Raw genomic sequence first — 13,928 nt, 5'->3', positions numbered from 1 at the left:
TGCTGGAGCATGTCCAGAGAAGGGCAATGAAGCTGGTGAAGGGTCTAGAGAGCAGATCTTAGGAGGAACAGCCAGCTGAGGGAACTGGGTTTGTTTAGCCTGGAGGAGGCTGAGGGGAGACCTTATCGCTCTCTACAACTACCTGAAAGGAGGTTGTAGCGAGGCGGGGGTTGGTCTCTTCTCCCAAATAACAAGCAATAGAATGAGAGGAAACGGCCTCAGGTTACATCAGGGGAGGTTTAGATTGGATATTAGGAAAAATTTCTTCACTGAAAGAGTGGTCAGGCATTGGAACAGGCTGCCCAGAGAGGTGGTGGAGTCACCATCCCTGGAGGTGTTCAAAAAACATGTAGACATGGCACTTCAGGTCATGGTTTAGGAGACATGGTGGTGTTGGGTTGACGGTTGGACTTGATCCTAGAGGTCTTTTCCAACCTTAATGAAACTTCTCAGAAGATACAAAACGAGTTTCTAGTAGTCTAGGAGTTATCCAACAGTAAAAGTAGGAAAATAAGACACTGCACAGCACTCCCCTTCACCCAATCCATCTATTTTAGACCCAAAAAAGAAGGCATCACAACGTCAATCACAACAGGAGGTTTGATCAGAATTTACATCTTATAGAATACAGGATAAGACATAACAGTTAAGCCAGGTCTGATTAAATTCTACCACCACCAAAGCTACCAGTGTCTTTGTACCGTCAGCATTTGAAGCCATTTGAGCAGCTTCCCAAGTTCATGTCTTCACGGCCCTCACAGCGTGACTCACACAGATTTACAGCTGCAACTGTACTAGCTTTGCATCCATTAGCACAGTTACTGGTAGTGGTCTAACCATGGCAATGTGGGATTAAGCATGGGCTGCAAAATCAACTCCTAAGCTGGGTCAATTCATAACTGGTGTTAAATATCATGCTGTTGCTACCAGACAACTACTGTGCCTGAGACAGGTCGCATGTGCCATTGCTGCGATGCATACATACCTAAACACTATAAAATGATCTCAACAGTTTAGTACTGCGAGCTTTGGTGGTTTGCCATGTTGACACAGCGTCACGGGAGAAAGCCCTGAGTATTCCTTTCACCATTCTTATTAATACAAGGTTAGCAAACCTAGGGTAGGAAAAGACTTTCTGCCTGAAACTCAAACTCTAAATGGCAATCACATTAAGCTGTGATCAAACATCATTTTAGCAAATAAACATTATATGATGGCATTTATCAATGCACTTATAATGAAAGCAAAGAAGCCTCTGGCAGTTAGGAACACCAGCTTCCCTTATAAAAGGAAAGGTACTTGCAGGTCAGTTGTGCTGTAGTTTTCTATTTAAAGTGCTTGCTAAGTGTAGAATTTGGCTTTCTGCCCACGTGTTTTAAGCTCAGTGTTGTGGCATAGCCTGGGTAATGGCACTTCAGGTGACAAGCACAACAGAACTCAGAGGCATGTCAGTAATATACTTTAAACCTCACCTTAACTTAATAAAACTAAATCTTGCCCTACGAACGCATTGGCTCCGTGAAGCGTTACACCAGGCTCTCTCCCTGGCCATGCTGCGGAGCTGCAAGCCATTCCACACTTCCATGCTTAACATCAGATCCTGCACGCTGGTTTCACTATGCTGAGAGGCTTTATTTTGAACCTAATCTTCAAAGCACAGGAGGGAAGACCCGTGGTAGCTGTAGTAGAAGAGCACAAGAGCTGGAGCAATTAAGATGGTACAAGAAAGAAATCCCAGAGGTGGGAGGTAAAAAAAGCTGGGTAGCTCTGAAATCAGCGCAGATCCCTCTGACATTTCAAACAGCGAGGCAGCCAAGGCATAGCTTTGCCTCCTCCAATGAGCAAGTTTACTCAGATTGTCCCTGATACACTCTTTCTGAGAACTATTTGTGAAGTCTGCATAGCATATGTCTCCCCCAGCAAGCCTACATATCCAGGCCTTGACTTGATGGCTTTCTCTTCAACACCAGGAATGTCCCCCTCCTCCCCCAGGTTACACAACCCCAGCTTTATTTTTTGCTCTTAGAGAATTGCTGCAGCTGCCTCATGGACAAAGTCTGTGCAGAGGAGTGCGACTTGTCAGTACATCAGGATCTATGCTGGAGTGCTTCAGGAAACTGCTCAGGTTTTTATTTTTGAAAATCAGGCATAAGCAGAAGTTCTTATTCCAAAAATCTTTTTGCTTTTGTGCTTAAGCAGCCTGAAAGCTATTCACTTGACAATTTCTTGAGCTATTCCAAATTTAAATACTGTACTTGTAAACATACAAGTTGAATTTGTTTTGGAAGAAAGCTTTCCCATGTGCCATTTATAAAAAGCAAAACGCTTTCTACCTACAGATTTAGTCAACAGTGCTATTATAAGATATACCCATTTTATATAAAAATGTTAATCCAGGATGATGAATACAAACTCATTACAGATAAGACTTTTAGTCCCTATCTTGTTCAGTAAATTATACTGCCTTTTATTGTTGTCAAAGAACATCTTGGCCCTACCTTACATTTAATCAAAGGTGTACAAAGCCCCCACATGTCTACATGACTCTTCCAGTCCTAGCCCTATGTCCTTCAGCTGAGCACCTCTTACATTCACCAACAGATCTAGAACAAAGCATTGCATTGGCACTCTCATCCTGTTTGCGTAGCATCCACAGACTATTCTCGACAAGTGCCATGCTTCACCCACACAAAGGGCCTAACAGATGATGAATTCTGGATTGTGCATCCCTTTCACCCAGTCTAACATCAGATCATAGCAATTAACGTTCAGAGTAAATGTGACGCAGCAATATTTAACAGCTTTACCAAACTAAGCTCAACTAAACATGTACCAAAGAGAGCCTGTTGGCTGCTACCTAGCAGAAGACAGAATTTGGTTGACTGTATCAGCATCTGGCAAATAGACACAAACCTTTCTTGGAAGGAAGATGCTGTTTTCCCATAACCCTCTTATTTCAAGTTGACATCACCTAGTTATTAATCTGCAAATTAAGATCCAAATTCAACACGCCAACCAAGTGTTAATAGTAGTTTTTGGGCTCAGCCTAAATTCTGTCATCCTCAGTTTTCCTGCATTACTGCAGTTGCACAAGTTATGTGTACATAAAAGCAGTCTAACAAAACTGAAGTCCCTTCTGAGAATAGGGAATCTCGTTCCCAGTGCTATCATGCTCATCTACCATAATACACTTCCTTCACAGTAAAAATTTTTTTTTTACTATAAAGAGATTTGCAATAGAGTTTAGATGAAAACAATGCAAAACCCACTGTTTATGAAGAGTTTGTTCCAGGAAACATACTGCACCTATTCTTTCTAGAGTAGAAAGCCTGCTCTATCCTTAACAAGAGAAGGGATGAGAAACCCCAAAACTTATACCACCAGCTATGAACTAATGCATGCTGAACAAACAGCTAAGAGATCACAAATAAATTGGTGCATAAAAGAGTTAAAGATACAGAACTGATGCAGCCTTCCAACAGCTCAAGGCTTTCTTTGTATCCACTAACCTCAATCCAGAGCTTTGCTGAAGTATAACTCACAGGCCCTCCCTAGCAAGCTTACTTTTGTTTTAATAGCAGAAAATAGCCATCTTAGAAATTTTGGTTAGGAGTAGGCTGGTCAAAAAACACTTCACTGTTCTCTTGGGAATAGGTGAAAGTCATCCACGTGCTCAAAGCTGATAGCTGCAGAGGGGAAGATGAAACAGAACAAGGCTCTAAGACACCAGGAGCTCTAGTCAGGTCACACGTGGTGACCCTATGTCAGCCCTCATTCATTACCCAAAGTACAGTCAGTCCAGGCTAGGAAGAAAGATGTACCTGAGACAGGCTGGGATTCCCAGAAACCCCAAGACAGATGAACAGACCTTGTAGCATAACAATGACAGGTCTTTTGTGGCCAAGCATACTAGAGCCTTCCTCCATGCCTCTGCCATTGCAGAGAGCTGACTCCACAGCAGCATTACCTACCTGGACAGCAGGTAAGATCTCATGTATGGTGCATATAATGAAGATTACTGAAGATATCCCCATGTGACATGTCGCTGCACCCCCATGAGGCTGTGAAACTGGCAATGCCATGCTTTGGGATGGTTACTCACAACCTTACCCCAATCTGACGTGATCGACCACTTCACAACATACTTATAACTCCCAGCAGGCAACTCCCTGGATAAGGTAGGAACCACATACCTAGAGCCGCCAGGCCAACTGTGGTCTCCATGGACATTACCATTAAGCAGCACAGCTCTTCACAGCTTTTGTTGTTTGCCAGCATGTTACGTAGTTGTCCCTTGCAGACAAAATACAGTTCCCAGTTGAAGAGCCCCAGGATAAGCATATCACTCATGCCAGACATGAACCAAAGTGAACAACTAAATACTTAGTAGGCAAAGGATAAGTCTGACAACTGGATTAAAACTAACAATGATTTGTCCAAGTTGAACATTAAGTGGACTGCTTCAAATCAGTGAAATCAGAGTATCACCTCTAACAGAACCAGAAGCAAGACTTACTCCATAACATCTAGAAGAAAGTGGCCAAGACCAGCAACCTTCTTACCCCATCCCTCCTTAGTAGCAGCCAATATAGCTCTTTCCAACTGGAGAATAGCCATGGATGATAATGGGTTCAAGACCATGAACTCAGCTGTTATTGCCGTTTAAAACTGATCTCCAGAGTGACGTGTCACAATGACCCTGCTGAGGCTGGTCTTCAGCTCCTGAGGAGTCTGCCCATAAACCTCCAAGGGTCAAAACAAACTTCAGTATTAACAAATTTTCAAAAATAATCCAACCAATTAGAAGATGTAAAAGCCCAAATGTTCACAGCCTCAGTGAAGTCTACCCCACCTATCCAGCTTCCCTGAGAAGTGCTGCTATTACTGCATTTCAGGCCAAAGGCAGCCAAGCATCTTCCACACAAATCAAATACTGCTACCAGCGGCAGGGCAGGGGGGTGTGTGTGTATGGACAGAAATCAGTTAAATTTCACAGAAAGCATATTAGTCAAGTTTTGAAGCACATAAGCTTTCAGGTTTCTGGCAGACACTGAGAAATGGAAATCATTCCATATGTTGGTCTCAAAGCTTTCATTTTTATATGCTCCAATGGAGATCATACAGCAATATAAAATGCCTAGTTTCATTTAAAAGTTCTTTACACAAAGAAGTGACAACAGGTCCTCTACAGAGAATTGTTTAAACATGACTGTGGTTGTCTCAAGAAAGAGCCACTTGACATAGATTTATACAAGAGAAGAAACATTACCATCATCCACTGAATTTGAACACTAAGTTTTCAACAAGAGTTGAGCCTCAGTGCCTTTTTTGCTTAGCTTTTTGAGTAATGTGGCCACAACAAAAAATTAGATTAGGCAGAGATCCCACCGAAGTGGCAATATCATTAAGAATTACCAGGCCTTTTCTGTCACCTTAACCAAAAAGTGCTACACACCTTCACCTGAAACACTTGGGTATGGGTATTTTGTTACCACATGAATGACAAGTTAGAAGAGATTTAGATAACAGCTACAAGAGATTTAAAAGGTACAGAAGAGACGCTAGCCTCCCAAGTTATGCTGCTTACTGCACCACTGAAAGGCACTGAGCTACTAAGTGTGGGTACAGTTACTGTTCTGCAAGAGAAGCACTGAGATGAAATTCAGTTTTCTTCAATATGTTGTTAAGAAGCCCATTCTTTAAACAAAGGTGAGTGCTTTTAGAGGTAGTTATTCCAGACAATATAAGCAAACACTTGCACACCAGTGTAGTTTACACCCATGAATTAGAGGCTTATACAAGCAGACTTCATGCAAGAACACATGCCTCTTCACAGTACGTATTTTAAGCTACTCCATCGTATGACTTCTGTTTCGACAAGGACAAAGAGGGTGCTGCAAAAGAGATTATAATTTCAGCCTTTGCCTAGGTCTGACAGCAAAATATTTCTAGCTGCAGAGATGTCTAAGGATTAATTTAAAATAAAGAATTTTAGCACGACGGACAAGTGTCTATTGCACAAGAATTAACCCAGTGGCACAACTGGCTAAACACTGGTCCTTACACTCTGGCAAAGGGTTGTACATCTCAACCCCTCCAAATATTTTGCTACAATGAACATTAAAAGATAAGTTTTAAATACTTTAACTAGGATACATACCTTAACTTGGGGAAGAGTCACATACCTATTGCAAACATGTCCCTACTACCATCATCTTAAGTTTCATCTCCCAAGCAAAAGCTCTTTACCTGAATTTCTATATTACTTGCATAATTTTAAGGCAACAAAACAGACCAATGGGATCACATCATGTCATGCTTTAGTGCTAAAACTTTGAGTAAGACACAGCCTGCCTGCCAGGCAGCCTTCTCATGGTTAATCACTAATACTATTATATCTGAGAGTTTCACCCACTTCAGACAGTGCCTTTATGTTCCTCTTGCTCTCCAGGTGATAGCCTTCATTAAAAAAAGACAAACACCCAGGAAGTCTTAAGGTTATATTTGTTCAAGTCAAGCAAGATTTCAGAATATCCTACATGTACCCCAATTCAGCAGCTTTATAATTTTTCTCCTATTTGTAGGCCACTTTGGGCAAATATTTATGCATTTTAAATATTACAGCAAGTGTGGAGATGGACAATCAATCAGGTGGGTCATCTTGGCTACTAGTGCTTCACAGGAGGGTAAACAATGCCAAAGTTATTACTATAAAACTGGCCCAGTGAGATGAGACATTCTCTGTAAGTCGCTACTGTAAAAGCTTAGTAAGACTAACTGCAATTCCTCTAACTCATGATGCTGGATAAAACACTAAGGTTTTAAAAATGCAGTAGCACTCTGGAAACAGCAAGCTAATTTTTTGCACATGCATGTGTATGCACATGTCTGATCAGGTGCAGCCCAAGTTGTACAAGGACCTGCTGTATTATGAGTCACATAACCTCTACCCATCCACACTGCAGTCCAGCTGTAACACTGCTACATTTCCAACTTTAACTCAGCTACACTTCAACCTATCACGTCCACCATTTAGTCCATACTGTTCACTACTGAACACTTGATGATGGCCATAAACTGCACAGCCAAGCTTCAAGTCAAAGATCAGAGTTATGGTTCTGCAAGTATATTTTTCTGGCATTTCCTACCCTCTAGATGCAAAACGAGCATCATACAGTAGACCTAAAATGCTGTTAAAGAGAAGATACCCAGTATGAATAAATCACTATGTAAAATAGCAGGCAGCCTAAGCATGACTTCAGAAACAGAGCGGTAAAAACATGTTTGAGCTTTTGAAAAGTTACAGATGTGATCCCACGCTCAGTAACTGGCATAGCATCACTACAATACTGAAGATCCTAAGGATTTACACACACACACAAAAAAAGAACAACACCCTTCAACACTGTAGAGTAAAAAACTTCCACTGATTCCTATAATATGAACTAGATCGGCAAGACATTTCAGGAGCCACAGCTCTTTGCACTGTTACCCAAGGAAAAAAATGCATGTTGTATTTTACCTTATCCAAGGTTCATTCTGTGCAAACTCATGAAAATAGAGCCAAACAATGGAAAAATTATGCAAGCCAACTGTGCTCAATCTTTCCAAGTAGAAAGCTTTCCATTTTTATTCTAATGGCACAGGTGGGCTGTGCTACAGCTCTCCTCTTGCCATACAAGAACAGGACCTAATTGCACATGATCTTGTATTTTCAGGCAGTATCAGAACTGAAAAACACTATCTCTGCTTTTAGCAAACATAATCTGTGTCATACAAGATCTGAGGAGCCCTAGGGAAAGGACTGGGAGTTGGCTACCATCAGTACCTTGCCCATTTCCTCCTGAGGACAGACTGCTGTCCAAAACAGACTACAGGCTTGGTGAGTTGTCTGGGGGGGTTCTGTGGGACCCATAAAGGTAGACATCCAAAAAACTATGTGCAACAGCAGAGCGAGGGTCAGTCAGGTAGTCCCCAGGCCTGCGAGTCAGAGAGCATAACCATGCTTACGATCAGTGAACCAACGTCAGAAGAGGTTTCTTGCTTCCCTGCCTGCAGACAGCTTAGCAGCTCTTTTGCTTTGGAAATAGCCTGCTCTGAACAGGAGCTCTTCAGACCCAGAGCAAGCAACTCCAGGCTCTATTCACCCACAGTTCCATATCCCTTTGCAGCATCAAACCTGTGCTTATTAGCATCAATGATACCTAAAGGCAAGAAAAAATACAAGATTAAGTACACTGAGAAAGAAGCTCTGTAGCACCTTGCAACGCAGAGGCCTGCAGAAGGCAGCTTTTGACATCAAGGAATATTTTTGTGGAGTTAAATGTTCTACCAGTTACATAATTCTAAGTGCTTAAGAAACTTCTATTTGCTTAATTTTAAGCTTTCTGGGAAGTAGCCTACAATACCTAACTTTTAAACATGGGGTTCATTCTTGCCATCAGTTACCTGCAAGTAAGCAACATATGGATTTCCTGCTCTGAAAAAAAAAAATTATTCCCACATGCTGCAAATAGCTTTGAAATCACAACAAATCACTTGGAAGAAGCTGAGATCCAGTAATACAGAGCCCTAAACAGCACACGGTTAATGAGTTACAAAAAGCAAGGAAAACAATGCCTTGACAAGTATTTAGCCCCCAAATTACTTGAGAAAACTAAGCATAATGCTTTTCTTCCCCCCCCCCACCTTATGTCTCAAGACTTGCTTCTTCAGTAGCAAAATACTTTACAAATTAAGTTGCCTTAAGAACTATCAAATAACAGCTCTAACAATGCAGTTAATTTTTCTTGTTTCCTTTCATGTTAGGTGTATCCGTTTTTATCTACCCAGCCTAAACTACCTCAGAAGGAGTTTTAATATTGACTTTTGCACAACATTAAATACACTTCTTGACACAGCATACTTGGTCAAACCATGCTTCTGGGCAGCACTATGTGTTTAATAATGGAGTTATTTGTATAATTTCTCACTCTCACCTTCCCTGAAAGGTTGGCTCCCAGCACAAGAATACCCTTCAACTATAAAAATGAGAAAAAATTCCTTTTTTAAAAACCATCAAAAGCTGTGACACTAAGGTGCAATTGCAACAAACACACAGAGCTTTAAGTCATCAGGAAACACTTCCTGAGAGTTCTGCAAGTATCCTGAAAACATCACTTGATCAAAGCATTCAGGAGAGGTTTATCAACACCCAGGCTCTGAAGGCCCAAGCATCGAAGTAAAGACACTGGATTTCAGGGCAGACAGAGAGACCAATCAACAGTCAACTGAGATGGGCAAAGTTTCACCATGCACAACCCTCAGGCATTGACATCTATCCCAACTAGCACCTATCATCACCAGGTTACAACTTAATAACCTTTGTTGCTGTGATCCCCATGTAAGTATCAGCTGCCAAAATTAAAGGTGAAGTTCTCCTGCCACGTAGCGAAGAACTCGCTCAGCTGAACAGAAGATATCTATGGCATAAAGGTGGCATCGATGAACCGCTCGCACGTAGTTCTGCAGGTTACAGCACAATCTCATTCTCTACTGCTCATGCACTGCCTGCAAAACCAGAAAAAAACCCAACACGTTCACATTGTTTCCAGAGCTCTTCAGAACTACCCCACAGCCCAGTGTTGTCAGATCTAAAGACCTGTCTTATCACACCATGTCCTTCCCAGCTGACCTAAGAAAGAAGCAACTGGAACTATCTAAGACCGGGACGTGGCGCATTTCATTCTGAGGAAAAAATATTCCCTTTGTCACTCAAAAAAACCTCACTGACTGAACCAGCTGTGAGCAAATCAACATCTTAAACACACAAGGTCTACCTGCCTTTCACCCTTAAACTCCGAATGAGGGACCAAAAATGAAGTTCACCTATTGCAATCAAATACCTGTAGCCCAACACAGCAGATTCTGCCAGAAACTTTAGTCAAACTGGCAATTTCTTGCTGGCAGCAGCTGAGGGTCAAACATCTGCTCTTATTACTGGACCTCTCTGGAGGACTTAACGGCACTGACCCTGAACTACTTTTGCCTTGCCAGCAAGGAATGAGACATAAAGAGCACATGGAATAGCTCAAGTCCTTCCTTGAGGGTCGTTATCTGGAACTTAAGTGAAGAGTTGCCCAAAACATCATTCATGGTCATACTGCATAGCTGTGTAAAGTCACTAGTTAAGGCGAAGGTTGATATGACCTCGACTACAGATGCGCACCTTGAGCTGATCATACAGCAGGGGCTTGCAGTTCAGGACTGCTCCTATCCCTCGCTGATTCAAGCTGCTCTTCACAAAGCAGCTGCTTCTGAAGGCCACTGCCCTTTCCATCTAGCTGGGAGGCCCAAAACTGTGAAGTACTGCAGCAGATCTGTGCATGTTATATCAGTCGATAAAATATGCTTAGATGCTGTGCTTGAATTTTTAAGAAGTCCCTGAATTCATTATAGCCAGCACTAAGGTATTGATAACCTACCATTTAAACAAACATCCAGAGGGACCTTTTTTTCTGCTTCAGTTTACCAAATGCTAGCCTTACAGGATGAGCAACTGAAACCAGAATCTGCTGAAATGTTGAACCAGCTTTTAACAGCAGTAGCTCCTGTCACGGAGGTGCAAAAAGAACAGTTTCCTCATTTCAGTTTATTCAGCTAGTTCAACAGCCCAGAGAGAAGGGTCATATTTCTCCAAGAACAAACAAAGTGCCAAAAGCTGATGTTACCAGCTCCAAGAGCTCCATGAGCACAAATCAAGCATTTGTATTCCCAAACAAACACCGTTAATGCTTTCTTTATTAAGGTCACATTAAGCACACATTTTCCTCAAAATATTTATACCTGAGCTTAACTAGAAATCTTTGTACTTTTCCTCCTCAAACCACACTTCAAGTCAAAGAAAATTGCCAAACTCTCATCACCACAATGTTTTTTAAAAAGTTCCATCCTGTAATGGCATATTTCTAATCCCACTTACCTAATCGGAGGAAACTAGAAAGACAAACCAAGTTGAAGCTAGATATTTCATCAGGCCTATAAACCTGAAAAATAGATCAGATCCTGTTCTGAACCAGAGCTCACCTTACATGTACTATGAATATATCACAGAAGTCATCCCACCAAATAAAGTTTGGGGTATTAATCTTATCTCTAAATGATTCAGTAAGCCAAGTCTAACCCATCTAAAGGTTTGCCTGAAGGTCCAATACAAAGAAAGCCAAGAACATCACTCCTCAGGACAACAGGACTCCTTCTCCCTTGGGATAGAATGAGGGTCTAAGATGATTTATTCCAGTAGCTGAGAACTGAGGATACATAACCAAAAATCAAGCACTACCAAAACAAAAAAAAACTATGCATGGCTCCTCATGAGGAAAAGAGGAGACAGAAGCTACATAGGGCAGACTCCAGCCATGCTGCTTGAAGGGAATCCCTCTGCTGTGGAAGGGTGAAGGCATCATGAAACCCTAGTCTCCCATGCTCAAAATGTATCACATGATTTTCAGAAGAATTTAGAACACACAACAGCTCAAGAACATCAAATACCAAAAAAGATTCATAACACAGAAGCAAGGCAGCTTGCAAGGTTGCCCAAATCTACACTTGTTAACACACATCCCCAGATTATTTCACAGGCTGCCTCAGCGTATTTCGAGGAACAATTACAAACATACAGTCCAGAGAGCTCCCCAACCAAACAAAAAAATATTTTGACCCATTGTGATTTCTTTAAAAAGAATGGATGAGTAATGTAAGTGCAGGAAGAGGTCACCAAACCATTCAGATGTAAAAATGACCCAGTTACCAACCCAAGACTAGAGTAACTTCCTGAATAAGTAGTAATGGAGGTGAGTCTAAGAATATACCTATCACACCTACATGAGTAAGCTCGCCAACTCATTACAAAAGGCAAGCCTTGTGCCAAAGCCTTCCCTTCCTTCAAAACAATGAGGCCAAACAGAACGTGACTCAAATCTATTACTCCCCAAGCTACAGGTTATTTTGATTTTGTGGAACAAAGCACTTAAACCTTGACCTGGAGAGGCCAAAAGGCACCGAAGATGCATGTTAGCCAAGCAAAGAGATCATCCAAAATTTTTTTTCAGTTTGACAGAAGCCAAAGGGCATGAAGAGGGAGATGCAGGAGCCACCACTAAAACGCTAACTCCTGGGAGAAGCAAGCCAAAGGGGACAATATTTTGCCAGAGAGAAAGCAGACATCAAGTGCTAAGGGATATGCCCAATGAGACATACCTTCTGCAGGCACCAAGGTTTTCTTAATTGCTTCTTTTAAGCAAAATGTGCAACGCCTCCTCCTCCTACTCCTCCAGCTGTTGTGAGAATTTAAGTCTGCTCCCTTCAGTTCCTTTCTGGGACAGCAGCACTAGATTTGTCACTTAGTGTATTTACAAGAGGGGAAATAACAACCACAAAAGTTTTTTTGGATTAACAGGAAGGTTGAGAGAGGAGTTGAAAGAATTTATCTACCTTCAACAATTAAGCGTTGCCGTAGCCCTCTAAAGGATGCCCTCTAAAAGTTTGGAGAAGAAGAAAAGGAAAATGGGGAGTGGGGAAGGAAACTGCGAAAAACAGCCCTGAAACACCTAGCAGCTTTGAGGAAAACAGTCTTTACCCTGAATTAGTCATCCTACTCAGGATGCTCCAGTGTGCCGACGGAAGCGATCGAGGGACGGCTGGGAAGCCCCTTACGTGGGGCTAAACCTACAACAGACCCGAGCGAGCGGACGGCGTGGGGCGGAAGGGCAGGATCTGCGCCGCGCCACGGGGCACCCGCCGTTCCCCGGGGCCGGGGCCAACCGACGAGGGGCGGCCCCTCTCCCCAGAGCCCCTCTCCTCCGGGAGCGGGGTCCGCTAGGCCCCGCCAGCCCCAGCCCGGCCCGGCGGGAGAAGAAGGGGCAGCCGCGGGGCACCACCCGCGGGGCCGAGCCCCACTCCTCCCTCCCGCTCCGGCGGGGGCTGGCAGCGCCCGCCGGCGCCCCTCAGAGCCTGCGGAGAGGCCCGGCAGGCCGGGAACGGGGCTGTGGGGGGGCGCAGGCCCCACGGCGGCTCCCCGGGACCGCGGCGGCGGCGGGAGGCCCGGCCCAGCGGGGAAAGGCCGTACCTTGAAGTACCCGCCCTCGTAGAGGGTGTTCGGGGGCCCGAAAATCGCCACCTCCCAGTTGTAGAGGTCGGACTCGTCCACCAGGGTGATGCGGAAGCCCTCCACCGGCTCCTCCTGCAGCGACTTCAGCTCCAGCATCAGCGCCTTCTGCGAGCTGCTCATCTGCTGCTGGGCCATGGCGCGGCGCGGCCCCCGCCGCCACCGCCGCTCCCGGTGCCGGTCCCGCTCCCGCCACTCCCGCTCCCCGTCCCGGTCCCGCCGCTCCCGGTCCCGCCGCGCTGCCCCGCGGGCCCCCGCCCCTCCCCGCGCTGACGGCCGCCGCCGCCGCCGCCGCCACTTCCTTTTGTGACGGCGCCCCGCTCGCCGCTGACCTCAGCGCGCCACGCCGCGCCACGCCCCGCCGCACGGAAAGCCACGCCCACGCACCCGCGCCCCGCCTGACCTCCCCGCTGCACGCCCCGCCCCTACCGGAGCGCTTAAAAGGGCAGCGTCCGCTGTCGTCAGTGCGGTGTTGCCACGGCGCGGGGCGGGAGCGTGCCAGCCCTTCGGTGGGGCGGGGGAGAGGCCACGTGCTGGGTTGCGAGTGGGTCGGAGGGAGGCGGGGGCACGGCCGGCCCACGCCGCTGCGCTGACCGGCACCCACGGTCAAAAAAGAGCCGGTTTTGTACAAAGGATGGGTTTTGAGGAGCCACCTTGCGTCCCAGCGACCCCTAAAAATCCCGCAGCAACCCCCAAGCGGCGCTAGGAGAGGAACAGGCGGTTACCCCTCACACACCGCCCCCGCGGGTGTTATTTTCACGGGCTCTGTGGATGTGCGAGCTGC

The 13,928-nt window shown here is 44.8% G+C and overlaps 1 protein-coding gene across 1 annotated transcript in view; it reads right to left on the bottom strand.

Moving 5' to 3' along the window:
* UBE2R2 (ubiquitin conjugating enzyme E2 R2) overlaps window positions 1-13,420 on the bottom strand; it is a 60,159-nt gene extending 46,739 nt beyond the window's left edge. The window contains exon 1 of the mRNA XM_064437829.1: window positions 13,106-13,420. Coding sequence (XP_064293899.1) covers window positions 13,106-13,282 — 177 coding nt within the window. The 5' untranslated portion in view covers window positions 13,283-13,420. The remainder of the gene's footprint in view (window positions 1-13,105) is intronic.
* Between the last annotated feature and the right edge of the window lie 508 nt (window positions 13,421-13,928).

Source organism: Phalacrocorax carbo, chromosome Z (assembly GCF_963921805.1).
Source record: "Phalacrocorax carbo chromosome Z, bPhaCar2.1, whole genome shotgun sequence".
Lineage (NCBI taxonomy): Eukaryota > Metazoa > Chordata > Aves > Suliformes > Phalacrocoracidae > Phalacrocorax > Phalacrocorax carbo.
This window is presented reverse-complemented; position numbering and strand designations above follow the sequence as displayed.